The following is a 19,913-nucleotide window of genomic DNA, read 5'->3' on the forward strand; positions in this document are numbered from 1 at the left end:
CAGTTATATCCTCTCTAGAAGATATATAACACCAAGGATCTGGAAGAGACTTAATAAAAGTGCCAGGATTCTAGATGTAATCCAGTGTAAGTTTTTTAACTAACCAGGGCCATTTGACTCATTTTCTTAATTACTTTGAATGGTCAAAAACAGTTGCACAGCTGAAATTAGGACCACGAAACCAGTGCATTTTCTCATGGATGGTGCTAGCGTCTAAAAAAAGGACTTAATATGTGAGAAGGTTGAAAATAAAAAATAGTTACAGGAATGATTATATATGGATTCCATTTACACATACTGCATTAGCTTAAATAATTAAAGACTAATTGTATAATATCTTCTAGATCAGCGCTTTTAAATTTCGGAGCAAGCACTAAGACAGTACATGCATCAGTCCAGCTAATAACTGCATGTATGTATGTGGCCGTGGCCGACTCCTGACTATCTCCACATGGATGACCCACGTAATCCATATGGCATTTCTTATCCCTGGTCCCAGATGACCTGAAAACCAGAGATTCTGGTCCATCAGGAAAGAAGAAAAAGCCACAAAGGAAACCATGTCCCGCTGTGAGGTCTAGACTTGAATTGACTACCCATGGAATGTGATTACCAGAGGACCTTACTAAAAGGAAAATACAGGAAAACAAGGAAATAAGGACCAAGAAGCACATTCATAATCATTCTGTTTATATCTCAGCAAACAAGCTATTTGAGTACAAAAGGCTTGCCTCCTAACTGTTGCTCCAAAACTTCCCAGGGTTCAGGCTGAACCGAAACCCCAGCTTAGACCACATGCTGCCTAGGCTCTTCCTCTGCCCTTGCCACTCCCCTCACTCTCTCCTGAGAGCATTCCTGCAATAAATCAAGTGTGCCCAAATCCTCGTCCCAGGCTCTGCTTCTACCAAATGTGACCTACAACAGCATCAGGAATAAGTCAAACTGTGTTTATACTAGGGAGACAATGTCAACCAACATGTTCAAATGGAATTGTCTTTTGAACGTGGTATAAAACATCACAAACATTTGACCTCTAAGATTTCCTTAAACACTGTAGGCCTACACTGAAGCAGAAGGTATAGTGGGTACACACAGATGCAAAATTATAAACTGTTCTGAATGACGATTTTGACAATTTAATGAATACAGGCTTTTAAAAGTCCTATTTTAATAGGGATACTTTCCAAACACCTGAGCGAATTAAATGACAAATGATGACTAAGTCATAATACTTTTTAAAACAGTCTTTATATGCCTCAACCAAAGTTTTTTTCCCTTTGATCAGATGGCCAAAAAGTAGCTGTGTCTTTAAGTTGCCTAGTGCAATTCTTAGCACCATCTAGTGGCAAACTACCCAGAAAAAGAAACGTGTCTTATTTAACAAATAAGATGTGTTTCTGAAAAGTCTGCGGTAAAAAAATACATACGTATATGTTTTAAAAGGCTGTCTTGTTGGGGATGATTTTCACAGAGTCTGGGACCAAGGAGCAAAGAACTATCAGAGTTAACATTTCAAGCATGGCACTTAGGCTGGGGTAAACAACCCAACAATAATCTCTCCTACTTGACAGCATTTCCACAGAACAGCTTGCAGGATCTCCCGCTGATTACATGACGACCCCCCGACCCCCAGCCAAAAATAAAAACAGAAAAATAAAAATCCACAGGATAAAGAAAAAGTAACCTTCTTACGAGGGCACCAGGGACTGAGGAAAACACAAATGGTTGCTGCTCAATAGACATTATGGGAGGCAAGGCCTTTTGAATCTCTCTACTCTGCCGGCACTCACGTGAAGATTACATAAACCCAGAAATAAACATTAAATGAAGGCCATATTATTCCATTTTCAAGTTTGTATGTAATACATCCTGTTCTTAAATGCTCACCACTCTTTCCCCAGCACCCAAACAGTACTCGCCTCTTAATAAAACACGTGAATGAATGAATCCCAAGAGCGATGGGAATGAAGTGAAAGGTTTTAAATAGAGAAGTGACATGATCAAACTTATACTGAAGAAAGATCACTCTGGTTGTAGTATGGAGAACAGATTAGGAGGGAACAGCCTGAAACCCGGAAGATCTTTTGGTAGTTGCATGTCCCTATTTATCGCTGGACATATTTTAGGCTTTACAATAAAATATTTATGTCTCAAGCTAATCTGAGACACTGGTAATGCATTATACTAGCTCTTTTAGAAGGTGGGCTTCTTTCCCTTTCAGATATATGACTAGGTAAAATTTATATAGCATTTACTATATGTCAGGCAATCTAAATGTTTTATTACTCATTTTATGCATATTTTAGCATAAGACTGTTAATCTAACATACAAAAGGTTGTTCAGAACCTAAAATGTTTGAGTAGTTAAGAGAAGAAAACAAAGAAAGAAACACAGTCTTCATTTGACATGTTATTTTGAAGGTAATATACAAATCAACTTTTTAGAAATGCTAATAAAATTTCAACTAACATCACTTATGAAATATCTGTTAGATTTTTATTATTAGAAATATAACTTTAGTTGAAATTTCTCCCAGATATGCTAACAAAGTGACTACATGAAAGAACTAATAATCTATCCTTATGAATAAGTCCTAAATAATTTTGTTTTTCTAATTTAGGGTGCAGCTTTAAAGTGGAGTTCCCTGTTGAATAAATAATCGCAACTGATGGTTATCTAGCAATTGGCAATTCATATTGATTATCTCATTGATATTATCACAACATTGTGAGATAGGTACTATTAACTTAGGCCAATAGGGACTTAGGCTCACAGAGTTCATGCGATTTACCCAAGGAACACCAGTAGGCAATGATAATGTCAAGATTCAAACCTGAATCTTCTAAGTCATCCTTGATATCCAAGTACTTCACAACTATGAATGCACCAAAATTAGAAGAGAAAAATCAACTCAGCTGCACCCTTTACAGTTACAGGACAAAATTTATCTTTTTTGCCATAATGACAAAAAATCTCTGAAGTACAGATCTAGTATGATGAATAAAGAAAATTCAAAGAGAATACATGTTCCACTTCATTAAGCATCAGAATTACTAGTAATGCACACAATGGGTACGTTTAAAGACTTTCTTCTCTACTTAGACAGATGTCTCAAAGAAAGCAAAATCGTTAAAAGGAAGGCAGCAGAAAAAGAGAGAAATTAGAAAGAATCATTACTCCCACAAACAACAAAATTTCATCATGAAACAAAATAATTCTAAAAGATGAACCAAAGATACTTCCTGAATTTGGGAGTATCAACCTCAAGACCACCACTAGAGACAAAAGCATGAATTATATACTTGTTAGACTATTATTATACTTCATACAGTTATGGGCTATGGGGAGGGAGGAGGGAAATAGGGTTGGAAACATATATAAGGATGATCTTAACAGTTCACAATCTAGAGGAAAAATATAGCAGATGTGAAGGAAGATTCAGAGAACCACTCACTGCCATTTCTCTACCAAGGACTTTCAGTGCCACAATTCAGAGAATGAAGCAATTCGGAAGGATTCGGACAGGTGGAAAAGGGAAGGAGCACTAAGGTAGGGGAACAAGATAAGGCAGGGCCTCAGAGGATGGGAAAGTACACATTATTGTAGGGGAGTAAAAGAAAATCAACCAGACTAGGAAGTAGGTGGAATATTGGGGTAAATGGAGAAAAAATACAGAGCTAAGCCTGAAAGTAAGGCAAGAATTTGGACTTGAATAGTAACTAGGAAGAAAGAACTATAGTTCTGAACAGGAGAATAGCATGATAATGTTGAATTTTAATGACGCTGCATATTATAACAGAATATGTATAAAATGCATAAAATGGAAGAGAGAACTTGCAGAAAGACCAATTTAAAAAACCTTAACAACAATCCATGTATAAGGTAATATGAGCCATGGCACTAAGAACAGAAAAGGTAAATCCAAGGGTCATTTTGAAAGAAAAATTATAGGATTTTGTGAGAAACAAGAAAAAAAAAGTCAAAATAGAGAAGGATCAAAAATTATTTCCAAGTTTCTAGCTCACTGATCAACAATATTAGCAATAGATCAAAAGAAACAAGATAGCTGAAAAGATATAAATCAATACTCTGAGTAAAAGATTTTTTTTCATAAATATTACATGTATTTAAGTATGAGATCAAAAAGTAAATCTTTCATTTTCCAATATTCCACAAAGTCTTCAAGATATTGGATGAATAGCATTTTTTCTGGTTCGAAATACATAAAACTTAAATCATCAGAAGAGTTCTCAGTTTCACTTCCAAAGAAAGCCTGACATGACACATAAAGACATCTGATGAGGCTTTTCTATTATCTTAAGTAGTTCTGGAAAAAATTAGCTTAAAAAGGTAATGAAACTGAAAGATTAGTGGTGAAATTTTTGAATAAAAATTGAGATTTTATTATATTCATAATAAAAGTTTCCACCTACTCCATTTAGTCATCAACATTGTGATTTTAAATACAGAAACACCTACAATGACACTTCTTAGTTATTCCATCTTCTCATAAGAGCAAGATACAGTCAGCTGACGAAAAGGAAAAGCAGTATCCATGGCTAACAAGAAATCAGTTACAGGAAGAAGCATGACATAAAAACGCAAGTAAAGCATTACTGGTAAACTCTTTTCTCACCTTTGCAGAATTATCTTAAAGATCTGCCTATGATACAGCCACTCAAAAAGTTGAGGTAAATAATGAGACAAAGTGTTATATATGTTGAAAGAAAACATATTCAAGGTTTGTCTTATAAATCTGATATTAAATTAAAAATGTTTTTTAATTAAAAGAATTTTTAACTGACCTGTAATTTTTCTTCCTCGTACTCTGTGCGTTTTGGAATCAAGGTTATACTAGCCTTATACAATGAGTTGGAAGAAATAATTCCACTTTTTCTGTCCTCTGAAAGAATTTGTGGAAGATTAGAATTATCTATGCCTTGAATGTTTGGCAAAACTCATTTTTGAAACTGTACCAAGTGTTTTCCTAGCAGGAAGATTTTTACTTACTGACCAATTTCTTTAAGAATTATAGGACTGGGCTTCCCTGGTGGCGCAATGGTTAAGAATCCGCCTTCCAGTGCAGGGGACACGGGTTTGAGCCCTAGTCCAGGAAGATCCCACATGCCGTGGAGCAACTAAGCCCGTGAGCCACAACTACTGAGCCTGCGCTCAAGAGCCCGCGAGCCACAACTACTGAGCCCGTGTGCTGCAACTACTGAAGCCCGCGTGCCTAGAGCCCACGCTCCACAACAAGAGAAGCCACTGCAATGAGAAGCCCACACAGCGCAACGAAGAGTAACCCCTGCTTGCCACAACGAGAGAAAAGGCAGCAGGCAGCAATGAAGACCCAACACAGCCAAAAATAAATAAATTAATTAAAAAAAGAGAAAAAAAGAATTACAGGACTATTCAGGTTTTCTATTCTTTTTTCAATCAGTTTGGTCTTTTACACATTTCAAGATTCACGTGCATGTTAAAATTTGAGGAACACTACCTCAGACCACTAAATTCCTATCAACTCCCAAATTATGTGCTATTTTTGTCCAATATTTCAATTTTCTTTTTTTTAACCCCACAAATTAGACATTTCGACTACGGTTTTACACAGTCAATATTGTTTAGATCTTCTTTATTCACCAACACTTTTTTCATCCCAGAATCTCTCCTGAGATCACTTTCCTTCTCCCTAAAATTACATCCTTTAGAAATTCTTTTAGTGAGGATGTACTGGTGGAAAACACACTCAGCTTTTGTGTGTCTGAAAATGTCTATTTTGCCCTCACTTTTGGAGAACAGTTTTGCTGGGTTTGCAATTCTAAATTGACAGTTATTTTTTTCTGGGCATTTTGTAGATATTCTTCCACTCTGCTATGGCGTTCATGCTTACTGTTGAAAAATCATTTGTTAATCTACTCATTATTCCTCTATAAATATGCTTTTTCTCTCTGGTTGTTTTTAGGGTATTTCTCTGTCTCTGATGTTCATCAGTTTCTCAGATGTATCTAGGTAATAATTTCTTTATACTTGTCTGCTTGGGATTTTCTGTTTCCTAGATCTGCAAATTTATATGCTTAATCAATCCTAGAAAATTCTCAGCTATTAATTATCTCTTTGGATAGGACTTCTCCCCATTCTATTGGCTCTTTCTGGGATTCTGATTAGACAAATTTATATGCTGACAAGACCAGCCACATAATAGGCAGGCTCAGTGCAAAATGAAAATGTGGGGTGCCTTGTTCATGAATTATTTAGAATTTCAGAACAGTGAAAGCAGAGCATTAAACCAAACGTGAGGCTCTTCTAGTGCAGGGATCTCTGCACCTGCACAAGTCATATGCCCATGAGTCCCTGACTTCAGAGCAGTGAGAACAGTGATAGCAAAAATTCAGAAGGCACAAGGAAGTATAAAGCAGAATATCAAGATCATCTAACATCTCACCACCCAGGGACAGCCACACTGTTATCATTTTGGTGCATAGATCAGAGATTTTTCTATATATTTACATGTAGACATTTATTCACACAATTTTTATACTATGGAAATGGTATATCGTACATTCTCTTCTATAGTCTTTTCTCAAATGTATTACATTATGGAGATCTTTCAAAAATGTTAGTAAATACAGATCATTTCAATCCTATTGTACAGATAATAGAAGATATAGATGCATGTTCATTTAACCAAATTCATGTCATTACGTTTCCGAAGAGTCTTCAATTTTTCATTATTAAAAATGATGAGCGGGGCTTCCCTGGTGGCGCAGTGGTTGCGTGTCCGCCTGCCGATGCGGCCCGCGTACCACAAAAAAAAAAAAAAAAAAAAAAAAAAAAAAAATGATGAGCATGGCCTATCAATAAAGTTGAGCGAGGATTGACTGAATCAATCAGTATAAAGCACTTCACAGAGTACTTGGCAAGCAACAAGCTCTCCATAAATGTTAGTGGTTTTTTAAAAATATTGTGTCCTGTGCAAAAACTGAATTAATTTACATTCCCAACAGCAGGGTAAGAGAGATTGGTTTTTCTTGATCCTTACCAATTCCTTCAAATTTTGCCTTTTGTATTTCTTCTATGAATGCTTTGTTCACATTCTTAGTTCTCCTATTGGATTCCTTATGCTTTTTAAAGATTAACTGATTTCTGTATTGGGGATATCAATCCTTTGTCATAAGGATATCAAGTACTTTTTTTTCCTGAAAAAAAAAAAAAAAAGAATTAAGACTTACCTCCAGTTCCTAGGACCTTTAGGAGCTCGAAATTTTCAATCCCCACCTTCTCTGCATGTCCTGTTAAATTAGCTAAAAAAGAAAGAGAAAAAATAAATAATTAAGGGGATCAGCAATAGGAGGGGGCCCACAGGGGCTTCTGAGGTACCAGCAGTGTTTTATTTCTTGAGTTGGGTGGTTAAACCAGGATTCACTTTATAATTATTCGTTAAAATGTACAGCTATGTTTTGTGTAATTTTCTGTATGTTACATATTACGATAAAACTTTTTTTATTTAAAACTTTTTTTAAATTACTGATTTGTTTTTTGTGGGGTTTTTTTAAAAAAATTTTTTTGGGGGGGCTGCACCGGGTCTTAGTTGCAGCACGTGGGATCTTCGTTGCAGCATGCGGACTCTTAGTTGTGGCATGCAGACTTCTTAGTTGCGGCATGTGAACTCTTAGTTGCAGCATGCATGCAGGATCTAGTTTCCTGACCAGGGATCGAACCCAAGCCCCCTGCATTGGCAGCGCAGAGTCTTACCCACTGGGCCACCAGGGAAGTCCCACAATAAAACTTTTTTTAGAATTTAGTAACTATATAACATTTGTATCAAAGGTTAACATAAAAATAAAGTGCTCTACTTTATTAAAATAAGGACTCTCTAAAAGTCTAAAGTCTTTAAAAATAAAGACTCTCTACTGACCAGATAATCTGAAAATGAACACAAATTCTAACATGTAGATAGATATGTAGTAGAGAGAAAATTGGACAGATTTAGAAGATGCATTCATTTATTCAACAAATATTTACTGACTATAAATGCCATTCCCAGGTTCTAGGCTGGACTCCACTCCCCATTTCTGTCACTAAGCACTTGAACATGATGCAGCCTGAACTGGTTACCTGACCACCCTGCATCTCAGTTCCCTCATCTCTGAGGTGAAAGCACTGGTCTCAGTGAATTCTAAGATCTCTGCCAGCTCTAAAATTCTAGGACTATGTTTAAAAATATAAACTCTTCAAAGACATATTCTGTAGTAAATAAACAAAATTAGGATACCTTATAAATGAGCATTTTCCAGAGCATATTCCAATGAATTCTGATCCTATCCTATGAGATGTTAATAGGTGTTATGTTTGGGGGGAAGGTGGGGAAAGAGTGCTCTGGTTGAATAAATTTGGAAATAGTTTGCTTAAACTAGGTTTAACAAGTTTCTTTAACGCTGAACCTCACAGATGCTGCACCATAAAATTATGCATGTGGATCTTCAAGACTGCGATACTTATATTTGACAAATTTATTGGACCACGAATTACTTTTTATGGTAATAACATATTCATATTGTGTGAACCAGCATTCTGTGATAAGAAAGACATGATTAAGAAAGGCTTGGTCCAAATCCTAGTTCTACCACTTAAAAGCTCTGTGACCTTGAACAAATTACTTAACTTCTCTGTGTTTCATATCCCTGTAGTGTAAAATGGGGATAATAAAAATTCCTACCCTCAAAGCATACTGGTGTCTACAGTTTACTTTGAAATGTATTTTTATTGGGTTGGCCGAAAGGTTTGTTCGTTTTTTCCCATAAGATGGCTCTAGTAGCACTTAGTTGTCTTTAACTTCACTCAAAACAGTTTTGTTAGATTGTATGTGACAGCTGTCCTATCAGCGTGCATTTAAAAAAAGACATCAGGGCTTCCCTGGTGGCGCAGTGGTTGAGAGTCCGCCTGCCGATGCAGGGGATACGGGTTCGTGCCCCGGTCCGGGAAGATCCCACATGCCGCGGAGCGGCTGGGCCCGTGAGCCTGTGCTCCGCAACGGGAGAGGCCACAACAATGAGAGGCCCGCGTACCGCCAAAAAAAAAAAAAAAAAAAAGACATCAAAATTGGTGAACTTTTGTGTAGCCATTTTATTATTGAAGATGGAAGGAAAAAGCAGCATTTTCAGCATATTATGCTTTATTATTTCAAGAAAGGTAAAAACGCAACTGAAACACACAAAAAAAGATTTGTGCAGTGTATGGAAAAGGTGCTGTGACTAGTCAAACGTGTCAAAAGTTGTTTGTGAAGTTTCGTGCTGGAGATTTCTCGCTGGATGATGCTCTACGGTTGGGTAGACTAGTTGAAGTTCGTAACGATCAAATGGAGACATTGACTGAGAACAGTCAACATTATAGCATGTGGGAGATAGCCAACATACTCAAAATATCCAAACTGAGCGCTGAAAATCATTTGCACCAGCTTGGTTATATTCATCGCTTTGATGTTTGGTTTCCACATAAGTTAAGTGAAAAAAAACTTCTTGACCGTATTTCCGCATGCGATTCTCTACTTAGATGTAATGAAAACGTTCCGTTTTTGGTTTTTTTTGTGTGTGTGGTACGCGGGCCTCTCACTGTTGTGGCCTCTCCCGCTGTGGAGCACAGGCTCCGGACGCGCAGGCTCAGCGGCCATGGCTCACGGGCCCAGCCGCTCTGCGGCATGTGGGATCTTCCCGGACCTGGGCACGAACCCGTGTCCCCTGCATCGGCAGGCGGACTCCCAACTCCTGCGCCACCAGGGAAGCCCCGTTCCGTTTTTAAAACAATTGTGATGGGCAATGAAAAGTGGATACTGTACAATAATGTGGAACGGAAAAGATCGTGGGGCAAGCGAAATGAACCACCACCAACCACACCAAAGGCCGGTCTTCATCCAAAGAAGGTGATGTTGTGTATATGGTGGGATTAGAAGGGAGTCCTCTATTATGAGCTCCTTCTGGAAAAACAAACGATTAATTCCAACAAGTACTGCTCCCAATTAGACCAACTGAAAGTGGCACTCAACAAAAAGCGTCCAGAATTAGTCAACAGAAAATGCATAATCTTGCATCAGGATAACGCAAGACCACGTGTTTCTTTGATGACCAGGCAAAAACTGTTACAGCTTGGCTGGGAAGGTCTGATCCATCCGCTGTATTCACCAGACATTGCACCTTCAGATTTCCATTTATTTCGGTCTTTACAAAATTCTCTTAATGGGAATAATTTCAATTCCCTGGAAGACTGTAAAAATCATCTGGAACAGTTCCTTGCTCAAAAAGATAAAAAGTTTTGGGAAGATGGAATTATGAAGTTGCCTGAAAAATGGCAGAAGGTAGTGGAACAAGAGGGTGAATATGTTGTTCAATAAAGTTCTTGGTGAAAATGAAAAATGTGTCTTTTATTTTTGCTTAAAAACTGAAAGCATATTTTGGCCAACCAAATAAAAAGATGGATTGATGGACACATATAGGTATGGACAGATATGTGATAAAGAAAATACAACAAAATGTTAACTGCAGAATCTAGATAGTGAGCATAAGGATATTCAGCATACAACTCTTTCAAATTCTCTGTATTACATTTGAAAATGTTCATAATAAAATGGCACATAAGAAAATAATACCTACCTCATTGGGTTGTGATGAGGATTGTATGAGCTTAATTCACACAGTGTTTGCTGTGTTCCAATAATATTATTAGTGTTTGTAAATAAATTAATGCTTTGAGACTACAATTTTAAGAAAATTAGACCCAACTAAGAACTTCTAAAATTAAAAGTTTCAGGGGGATAAGTAATTTCAGTGTCTTTCTGAAGTTTAACTGAACATAACTTTAAAAAATATTTTTAATTGCAGTTAAAAACACAACACAAAATTTACCATCTTAACCATTTTTAAGCATCAATACAGTAGTGTTAACTATAGGTACGTTGTTTGCAACAAATCTCTAGAATTTTTTCACCTTGCAAAACAAACTCCACTGAACAATTCCTCTTTTCCCTCTCTTCCAAGCTCCTGGGAACCACCATTCTACTTTCAGTTCCTAAGAGTTAGACTATTCATGCATAATTTCACAGTGGGAACAAATCAGTGTACATGGCCCGTGCCTCAAGCTCAATATAAATCTTCAATATAAATCTAAAACAAATACCAAAAACATAGGTAGTATCTTAAAGTAAACACACAATAGTATATCCTCCTGTAGTATGTCAAGCAGGTTATAATAAAAGTGAAGCTCACAGGAAACCATCACTTTTGAAATAATGATTTGGCTCTAATTGAATGTTAAATTCTGTTATTTTACTGTGCAAGATTTTTGAAGTTTAAGACATTATTAAAGAGTCACATGTTAAAAATTATCAATCCTGTTTCTCGCTGTTAGGAGCCATCTTTTATTTACTATGAGATGTGTATAGGCCCAGCTTTCCAAAAGCATTGTCCAAATACTATTTCTTGACTAGGAAGATAAGGAACCATCTTTTGATACAAAGCCACTTCAGCCTTTCTACACTAACCATAGAATTATTCTCATAGGAAATTAAAAGAGGCCACAGATTAATTACACTTTGTTCTACAAAGCATACCATCCCGGAAAGCCTGATCATTCACAAAGATTGCTCACATAATCTGTGAAGGCCTGCTTTTGTTCATAATCTACTACCTCTATTATTTGGTTTCTGACATAAATTAACACTTTGTCTGCAAAGGAAGCTCAAGGCTTCCCCAACCTCCAATCCTGGGGAGAAGGAATTGACAAAGCTCAAGATGAACAGCACTGATGCCTTTGGTATTTGGGGGAGGAGTGGTCACAGTGGTAAAAGTTTCCCTAGGAGGAGGAGGTTAGCTCTGCTTTCTTCAAGGTATATACTCTTTGGAATCTCCTCTCTTGGCCTTAGCTGTGGATGAGTTTATTTACTCTTTGTATTGCTTTTCTATCAAGATTGTTACCAGGTGGCTGGTGAGTTAAGGTAGAGCTTGAGAGAGGGTCTTCCCTCCCCCATACCTCAAGGCCCAGGTCCTAGGAATTCTGGGCTTGAAAAGAGTTTAGCCCTAGGCTTATAAAAACACACTTTATCCACCTCGAGCTTCTCCGATAATTTATCTTTCCTGGCCTTTCCTTGATTAAGAACAAGCTTAGAGGGTAGTATCTGCTTAGGGCAAAGGGCCCCTGTGGCCCAATGCAGCTCACCCAGGTCAATGATTCACTTTGGGGTAAGGGACCAAAGATCAAGCTTGACAAAATGTACTCCTTTGCTTTACTCTGCCTTGTCTTAACCTCATTTGGGGCCCAAGCAGATGCAATAGGGTTTTTTACCCAAAGTTCATAGCTTACATTAGGGTTCACTCTTGGTGTTGTACATTCTATGGGTTTGGACAAATGAATCCACCATTGTAGTATTTATATCATTCAGAGTAGTTACTGCCCTAAAAATCCTCTGTGCAGGTTTTTGTGTGGACACAAGTCTTCAACTCCTTTGGGTAAATATCAAAGAGCACAACTGCTGGGTCATATTGTAAGAGTACACTTAGTTTTATAAGTAACTACCAAACCGTCTTCCAAAGTGGCTGTATCAACTCTGGTAGTTATAAGTAACTACCAGAGTTATAAGTAACTACCAAACCGTCTTCCAAAGTGGCTGTACACCAACAGTAAATGAGAGTTCCTGTTGCTCTACATCCTCACTAACATTTGGTTTTATCAGCGTTCTGAATTTTGGCCATTCTAATAGTTGTGTAATGGTATCCCACTGTTGTTTTAATTGGCATTTCCTTGATAACATATGATGTGGAATATCTTTTCATATGCTCATTTGCCATCTGTGTATTTTTGTTGGTGAGGTGTCTGCAAACGTTATTGGCCCATTTCTTTCAATCAAGTTGTTTATTTTCTTATTGTTGAGTTTTAAGAGGTCTTTGTATATTCTGGACAAGTCATTTATCAGATAATGTCTTTTGTAAATATTTTCTTCCAGTATGTGACTTGTCTTCTCAGTCTCTTGACATTGTCTTTTGCAGAGCAGAATTTTTGAATTTTAGTAATTTTGATAAAGTCCAGCTTATCAATTCTTTCTTTCATGGATCATGCCTTTGGTGGTGTACCTAAAAAGTCATCACTATACCCAAGGTCATCTAGGCTTTCTCTATGTTATCTTCTAGGACTTATAGTTTTATGTTTTACATTTAGTTCTGTAATATACTTTGAGTTAATTTTTGTGAAGGATGTAAAATCTGTGCCTAGATTCAATATTTTGCATGTCGATGTCCAGTTGTTCCAGCATCATTTGTTGAAAAGACTATCTTTGTTCCACTATATTCTTTGTTCCTTTGTCAAAAATCACTTGACTATATATATGTAGGTCTATTTCTGGACTCTCCAGCCTGTTCCTGTCTATTCTGTCCTCAATAACACACTTTCTTTTTTTTTTTGGCAGTACGCGGGCCTCTCACTGTTGTGGCCTCTCCTGTTGTGGAGCACAGACTCTGGACGCGCAGGCTCAGTGGCCACGGCTCACGTGCCCAGCCGCTCCGTGGCATGTGGGATCCCCCCAGACCGGGGCACGAACCCACGTCCCCTGCATTGGCAGGCGGACTCCCAACCTCTGCGCCACCAGGGAAGCCCAACACGCTTTCTTAATTACTATAGCTTGATAGTAAGTCTTAAAGTAGTGGGTAGTGTCAGTCTCCTGATGGTTCTTCTCCTTTAATATTGTGTTGGCTATTCTGGGTCTTCTGCCTAACCATGTAAACTTTAGAATCAGTTTATTGATCCTCACAAAATAATGTACTTGGATTTGATTGGGACTGCACTGAATCTGTAGATCAAATTTGTAGACCAAGTTGGGAAGAACTGACATCTCAACAACATTGAATCTTTCTATCCATGAACATGGAATATCTCTCCGTTTATTTCGTTCTCCTTTAGTATCCTTCAACAGAGTTTTGTAGTTTCCTCTTATAGATCTTGTACATATTTTGTTAGATTTATACCTAAGTATTTCATTTGGGGGGAGGTGTGCAAATTTAAATGGCACTGTGTTTTTAATTTCAAATTCCACTTGTTCTTTGCTGGTAGGTAGGGAAGTGATTGACTTTTGGTTATCAATCTTGTGTCTTAAAACTGTAATAAAGCTGTAATCTCTTATTAGTTTCAGGAGGGGTTTTTGTTATTGATTCTTTCAAATTTTCTACATTCTCAATGTGCTTTTAATTTGCATTTTCTTGATGACATGTTGAACATCTTTTCATGGGTCTATTAGTCATTTGTATTTTTGTGTGTGGGGAATTGTCTGTTCAAATCTTTTGTCCATTTTTTACAGCGTTTGTGTCTTAACTGCTGAGTTGTAAGAGTTCTTCACATATTTTAAATAAAAGTATTTTGGCAGACATATGTTTTGCAAATGTATTCTCCATTCCATAGCTTGGCTTTTTATTTTCTTAATTTTGTCTTTTTAAAAGCAAATTTTAAAAATTTTGATGAAGTCCATTAATTTTTTTTCACAGTCTACGCTTTTTGGATTCTAAGAAATCATTGGCTACCCAACATCACAAAGATATTTTCTAAAATGTTCTTCTAGAAATTTAATAGTTTTCGTTCTTACATTTAAGTCTATGATCCAATTTGAGTTAACTTTCTTGTATAATGTGAGGTAAAGATCAAGGTTCTTTTTCTTCTCATACAGGTATCTAGTTGTTCCAATACCATTTAACGAAAAAAAAAAAAAAAACAGAAACCCTCTACTTTTTTTACCATTGATTTATGTTAGCTCATTTGTCAAAAATCAATTGACCATATAAGTATGGGTTTATTTCAGAACTCTCTTTTCTGTATCAATGGTCTACGTGTAGCCTTATGCCAGCAGCTCACTGCCTTGGTTATCATAAGTCTTGAAATCAGGTAATATAAATCCTCCCATCTTGATCTTCTTTTTCAAGATTGTCTTGTGTTTTGTTATAAATTTTAGAATTAGGTTTTCAATTTCGATGCAAGAAACCCTGCTAGGATTTTGTCTACAGTGTTTAATTATAAACATTTGTTTTCATCTAAACTACTAGATTAATAGTTTAACCTATTAACAATCTAATATAATTATTGGTATGGCTGGATTTGGGTCTACCATTTCTGTTGTTTGGTCCCATGTTCCTACTTTCCTGACTTCTGAAAAAAATACTTGCATGTTTTTAAGAATTTAATTTCAATTTTCACACTCATAATTTAGCTCTACTTCTCTGCATTATTTGTGTAGTTGTTGCTCTAAGGAGTACAATATACATCTCTATTCACAGTCCTCTTACAGTTAAAAAAGTACATTTCACATAAAATATAGAAACCTTGCAATCATCCTTCCCGGTATAGCCATCATACATTATATGGGATTTATAACATCTTCTATATATGTTATAAACTTCACAGACAATGTTATGAGCTTTGCTTATATGATACATTTTATAAAGAAATAAAGAAGGGGCTTCCCTGGTGGCACAGTGGTTGAGAGTCCGCCTGCCGATTCAGGGGACACGGGTTCGTGCCCCGGTCTGGGAAGATACCACATGCCGCAGAGCGGCTGGGCCCATGAGCCATGGCCGCTGAGCCTGCGCATCCGGAGCCTGTGCTCCACAACAGGAGACGCCACAACAGTGAGAGGACCGCGTACCGCAAAAAAAAAAAAAAAAAAAGGAAAAGAAAAGAAAAGAAATGAAGAAACAGACTTTTGCACTTCTCCAGATACTTATAATTTCTGATGGTCTTTCTTTTCCAAGGATCCAAAATTCTATCTGGTATCACTTTTCTTCAACCTTGAAGAATATCCTTTGACGAATTTTCTGAGTTTTTATCTGAAAGAGTCATTCTTTTACCTTTAGCTAAATTTTTTATTGAGATATAATTAACATACCATAAATTCATCCTTTTAAAGTATATAATTCAATGTTTTTTAGTACGTTCACAAGGTTGTGCCATCGTCACCACTGTCTAATTCCAGAATCATCTTCACTCTTGAAGGATATTTTCCTTTGATATAGAATCAAAGGAAAATATACAGGCTTTTTTTTCTCCTTTCTTTCAGCACTTTAAACATGTCCTTCCACCCTCTTGGTTTATGACATAAGGTCAGTCATTATGTGGATTATTGCTCTTCTGTCTGAAATGTGTTATTTTTCTCTTACTACTTTCAACATTGCTCTTTATCTTTGGCTTTCAATGGTTTTGCCATGATGGGTCTCTTTCTTGTTTTTTCTTTTCTTTTTAAAATTTTTATTGGAGTATAGTTGATTTACAATGTTATGTTACTTTTTGCTGTACCTCAAAGTGAATCAGTTATACATATACACATATCCACACCATTTTAGATTCTTTTCCCATATAGGTCATTACGAAGTATTGAGTAGAGTTCCCTGTGCTATACAGTAGGTCCTTATTAGTTATCTATTTTATGTATAGTAGTGTGTATATGTCAATCCCAATCTTCCATTTTTATCCCTCCCCCCCTTCCCTGCTGATAACCATAAGATTGTTTTCTACATCCGTAACTCTATTTGTGTTTTGTAAATAAGTTCATTTGTACCGTTTTTTTTTAACATTCCACATATAAGTGATATCATATGATATTTGTCCCTCTGTCTGACTTACTTCACTCAGTATGACTATCTAGAGGTCCATCATGTTACTGCAAATGGCATTATTTCATTCTTTTTTATGGAGTAATACTCCATTGTATATATGTATCACATCTTCTTTATCCATTCCTCTGTCAATGGACATTTAGGTTCCTTCCAGCCATGTGTCTTGATGTGGACTTCTTTGGGTTCATTCAGCCTGGCATTCACTGAGTATCTTATATCTGTAAATTTCTGTTTTTCATCAAATTTGGGGAATTTTTGCCTTAATTTTTCAAATATTTGTTCTATCCCATTCTCTCTCCTCACCTTCTTAGATTCCAACTGCATGTATGTTGGATTGTTTGATACTACCTAAGAGGTCCCTGATACCCTATTCATTTTTTTCCAATATGTTTTCTCTCTGTTCTTCACATTAGTTGATTTCCATTGTTCCATCTTCAAGTTCACTTACTTTTCCTTCTGGCATCTCTATTCAATTGTTAAATCCGTCCAGTGGATTTTAAAATTTCAAATATTGTATTTTTCATTTCTAGAACTTCCATGTGGTTCTTTTTCACTGTTTCTATTTATCTGATAAGATTTCTTATTTTTTCATTCACTGAAAGCATGTCATTTTATTTCATTGAGGATACTGTAAGAGCTGCTTTAAAATTCTTGTCTGCTATTGCCAATATCTCATTCATCTCAGGCTGGGATTCAGTTGTTTTTATTTCCTCCTGGGATATATTACATTTTCTTGATTCTTCATACTTAGGGTAATTTTGGATTGTACCCTTAACATTAACCCTTAAATGTTAATTGTGAAAATTCTAGATTGTTATTCTTTCTCCAACAACAGTTGTTTCTTTTGTTTTAGCAGGCAAATATCTTGGCTTGGCCTGGCTTGACTTGAATTACAAATCTGTTTCTTAGAAGGCAGCTCTAGGCCAGTTCAGATTTCTTTTGTATTTAGCTGAGTTCTGAGTCTGTTGTACTCATGTATGGTTCAGAAGTCAGTCAGAGGTGTATGTACAAATTTTGTACACAAAATTTGAGGACTCTCCCTCTTCTAAGGCTCTTTTCCTTCTGGAATTCCTTCACTATCTTCAGTAACCAAGGTTCTATGACTTTAGTTTTCCAGTTTCTCTGACCAGAGAAAAACTATTGTTTTTTAACCAGAGTCCAAAGAATATGGCCTGTACTTACCCAGAAACTAAAATTAGTGAAAAGGAAATGATTCCTTCCTCCCCTCCTACAACTGTGTACTCCCCATAAGAGTCTATCTGCTTCTGTTCACTCTCAAGTGCCTTAAACATTGCTTTTTCTATTAAGTTCAGTTTTTATAGTTGTTTTCTGCAAAGTAATTCTCCAGTAGGGGGTCTTATTCTGACATTACAAGAAGCAAAAGTCTTCCTACAGTCAACATTATAATAGTAGTTTCTGCTTTTCACTTCAACTACTGCCCTAGGAAGTTAACTTCAAAGAGCAAATAAAATTTTCAAGGTGGTATGACATAGGCCCGTCCCAAGGATCTTGAACTTAATAGCCATATGATTCTTTCTTTTACATAATATCTGTTAGACAAAGTTAAGTGATCACACATATCAAAGCAAATCCTTAGGAAGCGCCATCATATTTAGGCATGGGGGAGTATTTGTTATTTAAAAGATTTTTTTCATTGTGTTAATGAAAAGACACATAAAAGCACATGGTAAATACGATGTTATACAGAATCCAAGCAATGACAAACATATATTCAAGCATGTGAGTCTAGGAGTCGAAATGGTTCTCATTTCTCTATTATTATCTTTCATTGTAATTAGAAGTCTTTGAGCATGAAAGTCTAAAAATAAACTACATTTCTCTTAATTAAATTGTTAACCTAAGAGCAAGAGCTCAAACTTCCCAGCAACACTACTAACATTTATTAGAACAAGACTTAAAATATTTACACACTTTATTTCACCCTAGAAGTGCAATAAACATCAGCCACTTACTGTATTTCTGAGTCATTCACATGCCTTGGTAAAGTCCAAAATGATATGCTGATCAGATGGTTTGGAGCTACCTGGATGCCTGGGACCAGACTGTACCAGAAATAGGCCTGGGGCTTCCCTGGTGGCGCAGTGGTTAAGAATCCTCCTGTCAATGCAGGGGACACGGGTTCGAGCCCTGGTTCGGGAAGATCCCACACGACGCGGAGCAACTAAGCCCATGCGCCACAACTACTGAGCCCACGCACCACGACTACTGAAGCCTAGAGCCCGTGCTCTGCAACAAAAGAGGCTGCCGCAATGAGAAACCCACGCACTGCAATGAGGAGTAGCCCCCGCTCGCCGCAACTAGAGAAAAACCACGCACAGCGATGAAGACCCAATGCAGCCATAAATAAATAAATAAATAAATAAATTTTTTTAATTAAAAAAAAAGAAAAGAAAAAGAAATAGGCCTGTACTCATGACAGAGACAGAACTGTCCATTGCCTTTCCTCATACAGAAAGAGAAAAACAAATATTGTATATTAACACATATATGTGGAATCTAGAAAAATGGTACAGATGAACCTGTTTGCAAGGCAGAAAGAGACACAGATGTAGAGAACAAACGTATGGACACCAAGGGGGGAAAGGCGGGGTGAGATGAATTGCGAGATTGGGACTGACATATATACACTGATATGTATAAAATAGATAACTAATGAGAACCTGCTATACAGCACAGGGAACTCTACTTAGTGCTCTGTGGTGACCTAAATGGGAAGGAATCCAAAAAAGAGGGGATATATGTATACATATGGCTGATTCACTTCACTGTACAGTAGAAACTAACACAACATTGTAAAATAACTATACCTAAATAAAAAAAAATATTAGGAACTATCCCATTGAAAATCCTTCCCTTCTGGATTACTGTTATTATCTTATAACATATACTCCCTAGTTAGGAAATCACTTTTAAGACTGAATTTAACTAAGCCCTTTACAAGAAGTCAATGGATTTCAAAAAATATGTTTGCCAAAACTCTAGTAAATTTCAATATTTAAATGACTCCCTTTAGAAAACAGTTTGATTAACAGTTCTTAAAGGAAAAATCTTATATTATACAATGAATATAAAATACGTGGTTCTTTACACTATAACTGGATTCCTTCAGCTCCTCCTATAATATTAATATGGTTATGTGCACTGTGGGAAACTATGACTGACATAACTTTTAAAATAATAAATTTAGACAAAAAAGATAATTGTCTTTTCTCCCAAATTTAAATAGCTTTCCTGTTTGTTTGTTTTTTTTTTTTGTG

At 36.6% G+C, this 19,913-nt stretch overlaps 1 protein-coding gene across 4 annotated transcripts in view; it reads right to left on the reverse strand.

Moving 5' to 3' along the window:
- RPS6KA5 (ribosomal protein S6 kinase A5) overlaps window positions 1-19,913 on the reverse strand; it is a 194,608-nt gene that overhangs the window by 124,548 nt on the left and 50,147 nt on the right. For 3 of the 4 annotated variants that reach the window (XM_028496330.1, XM_024131076.3, XM_055088682.1), the window contains one exon: window positions 7,231-7,302. Coding sequence is in view for 2 of the 4 variants with exons in the window: in XM_024131076.3 (XP_023986844.1) it covers window positions 7,231-7,302 (72 nt within the window). In the remaining 2 variants the exon portion in view is untranslated. Of the gene's footprint in view, window positions 1-7,040; window positions 7,060-7,230; window positions 7,303-19,913 lie in introns of those variants that run through there. The other variant, XM_028496329.1, reaches the window with a different exon arrangement.

This window comes from Physeter macrocephalus, chromosome 11 (genome assembly GCF_002837175.3).
Source record: "Physeter macrocephalus isolate SW-GA chromosome 11, ASM283717v5, whole genome shotgun sequence".
NCBI lineage: Eukaryota > Metazoa > Chordata > Mammalia > Artiodactyla > Physeteridae > Physeter > Physeter macrocephalus.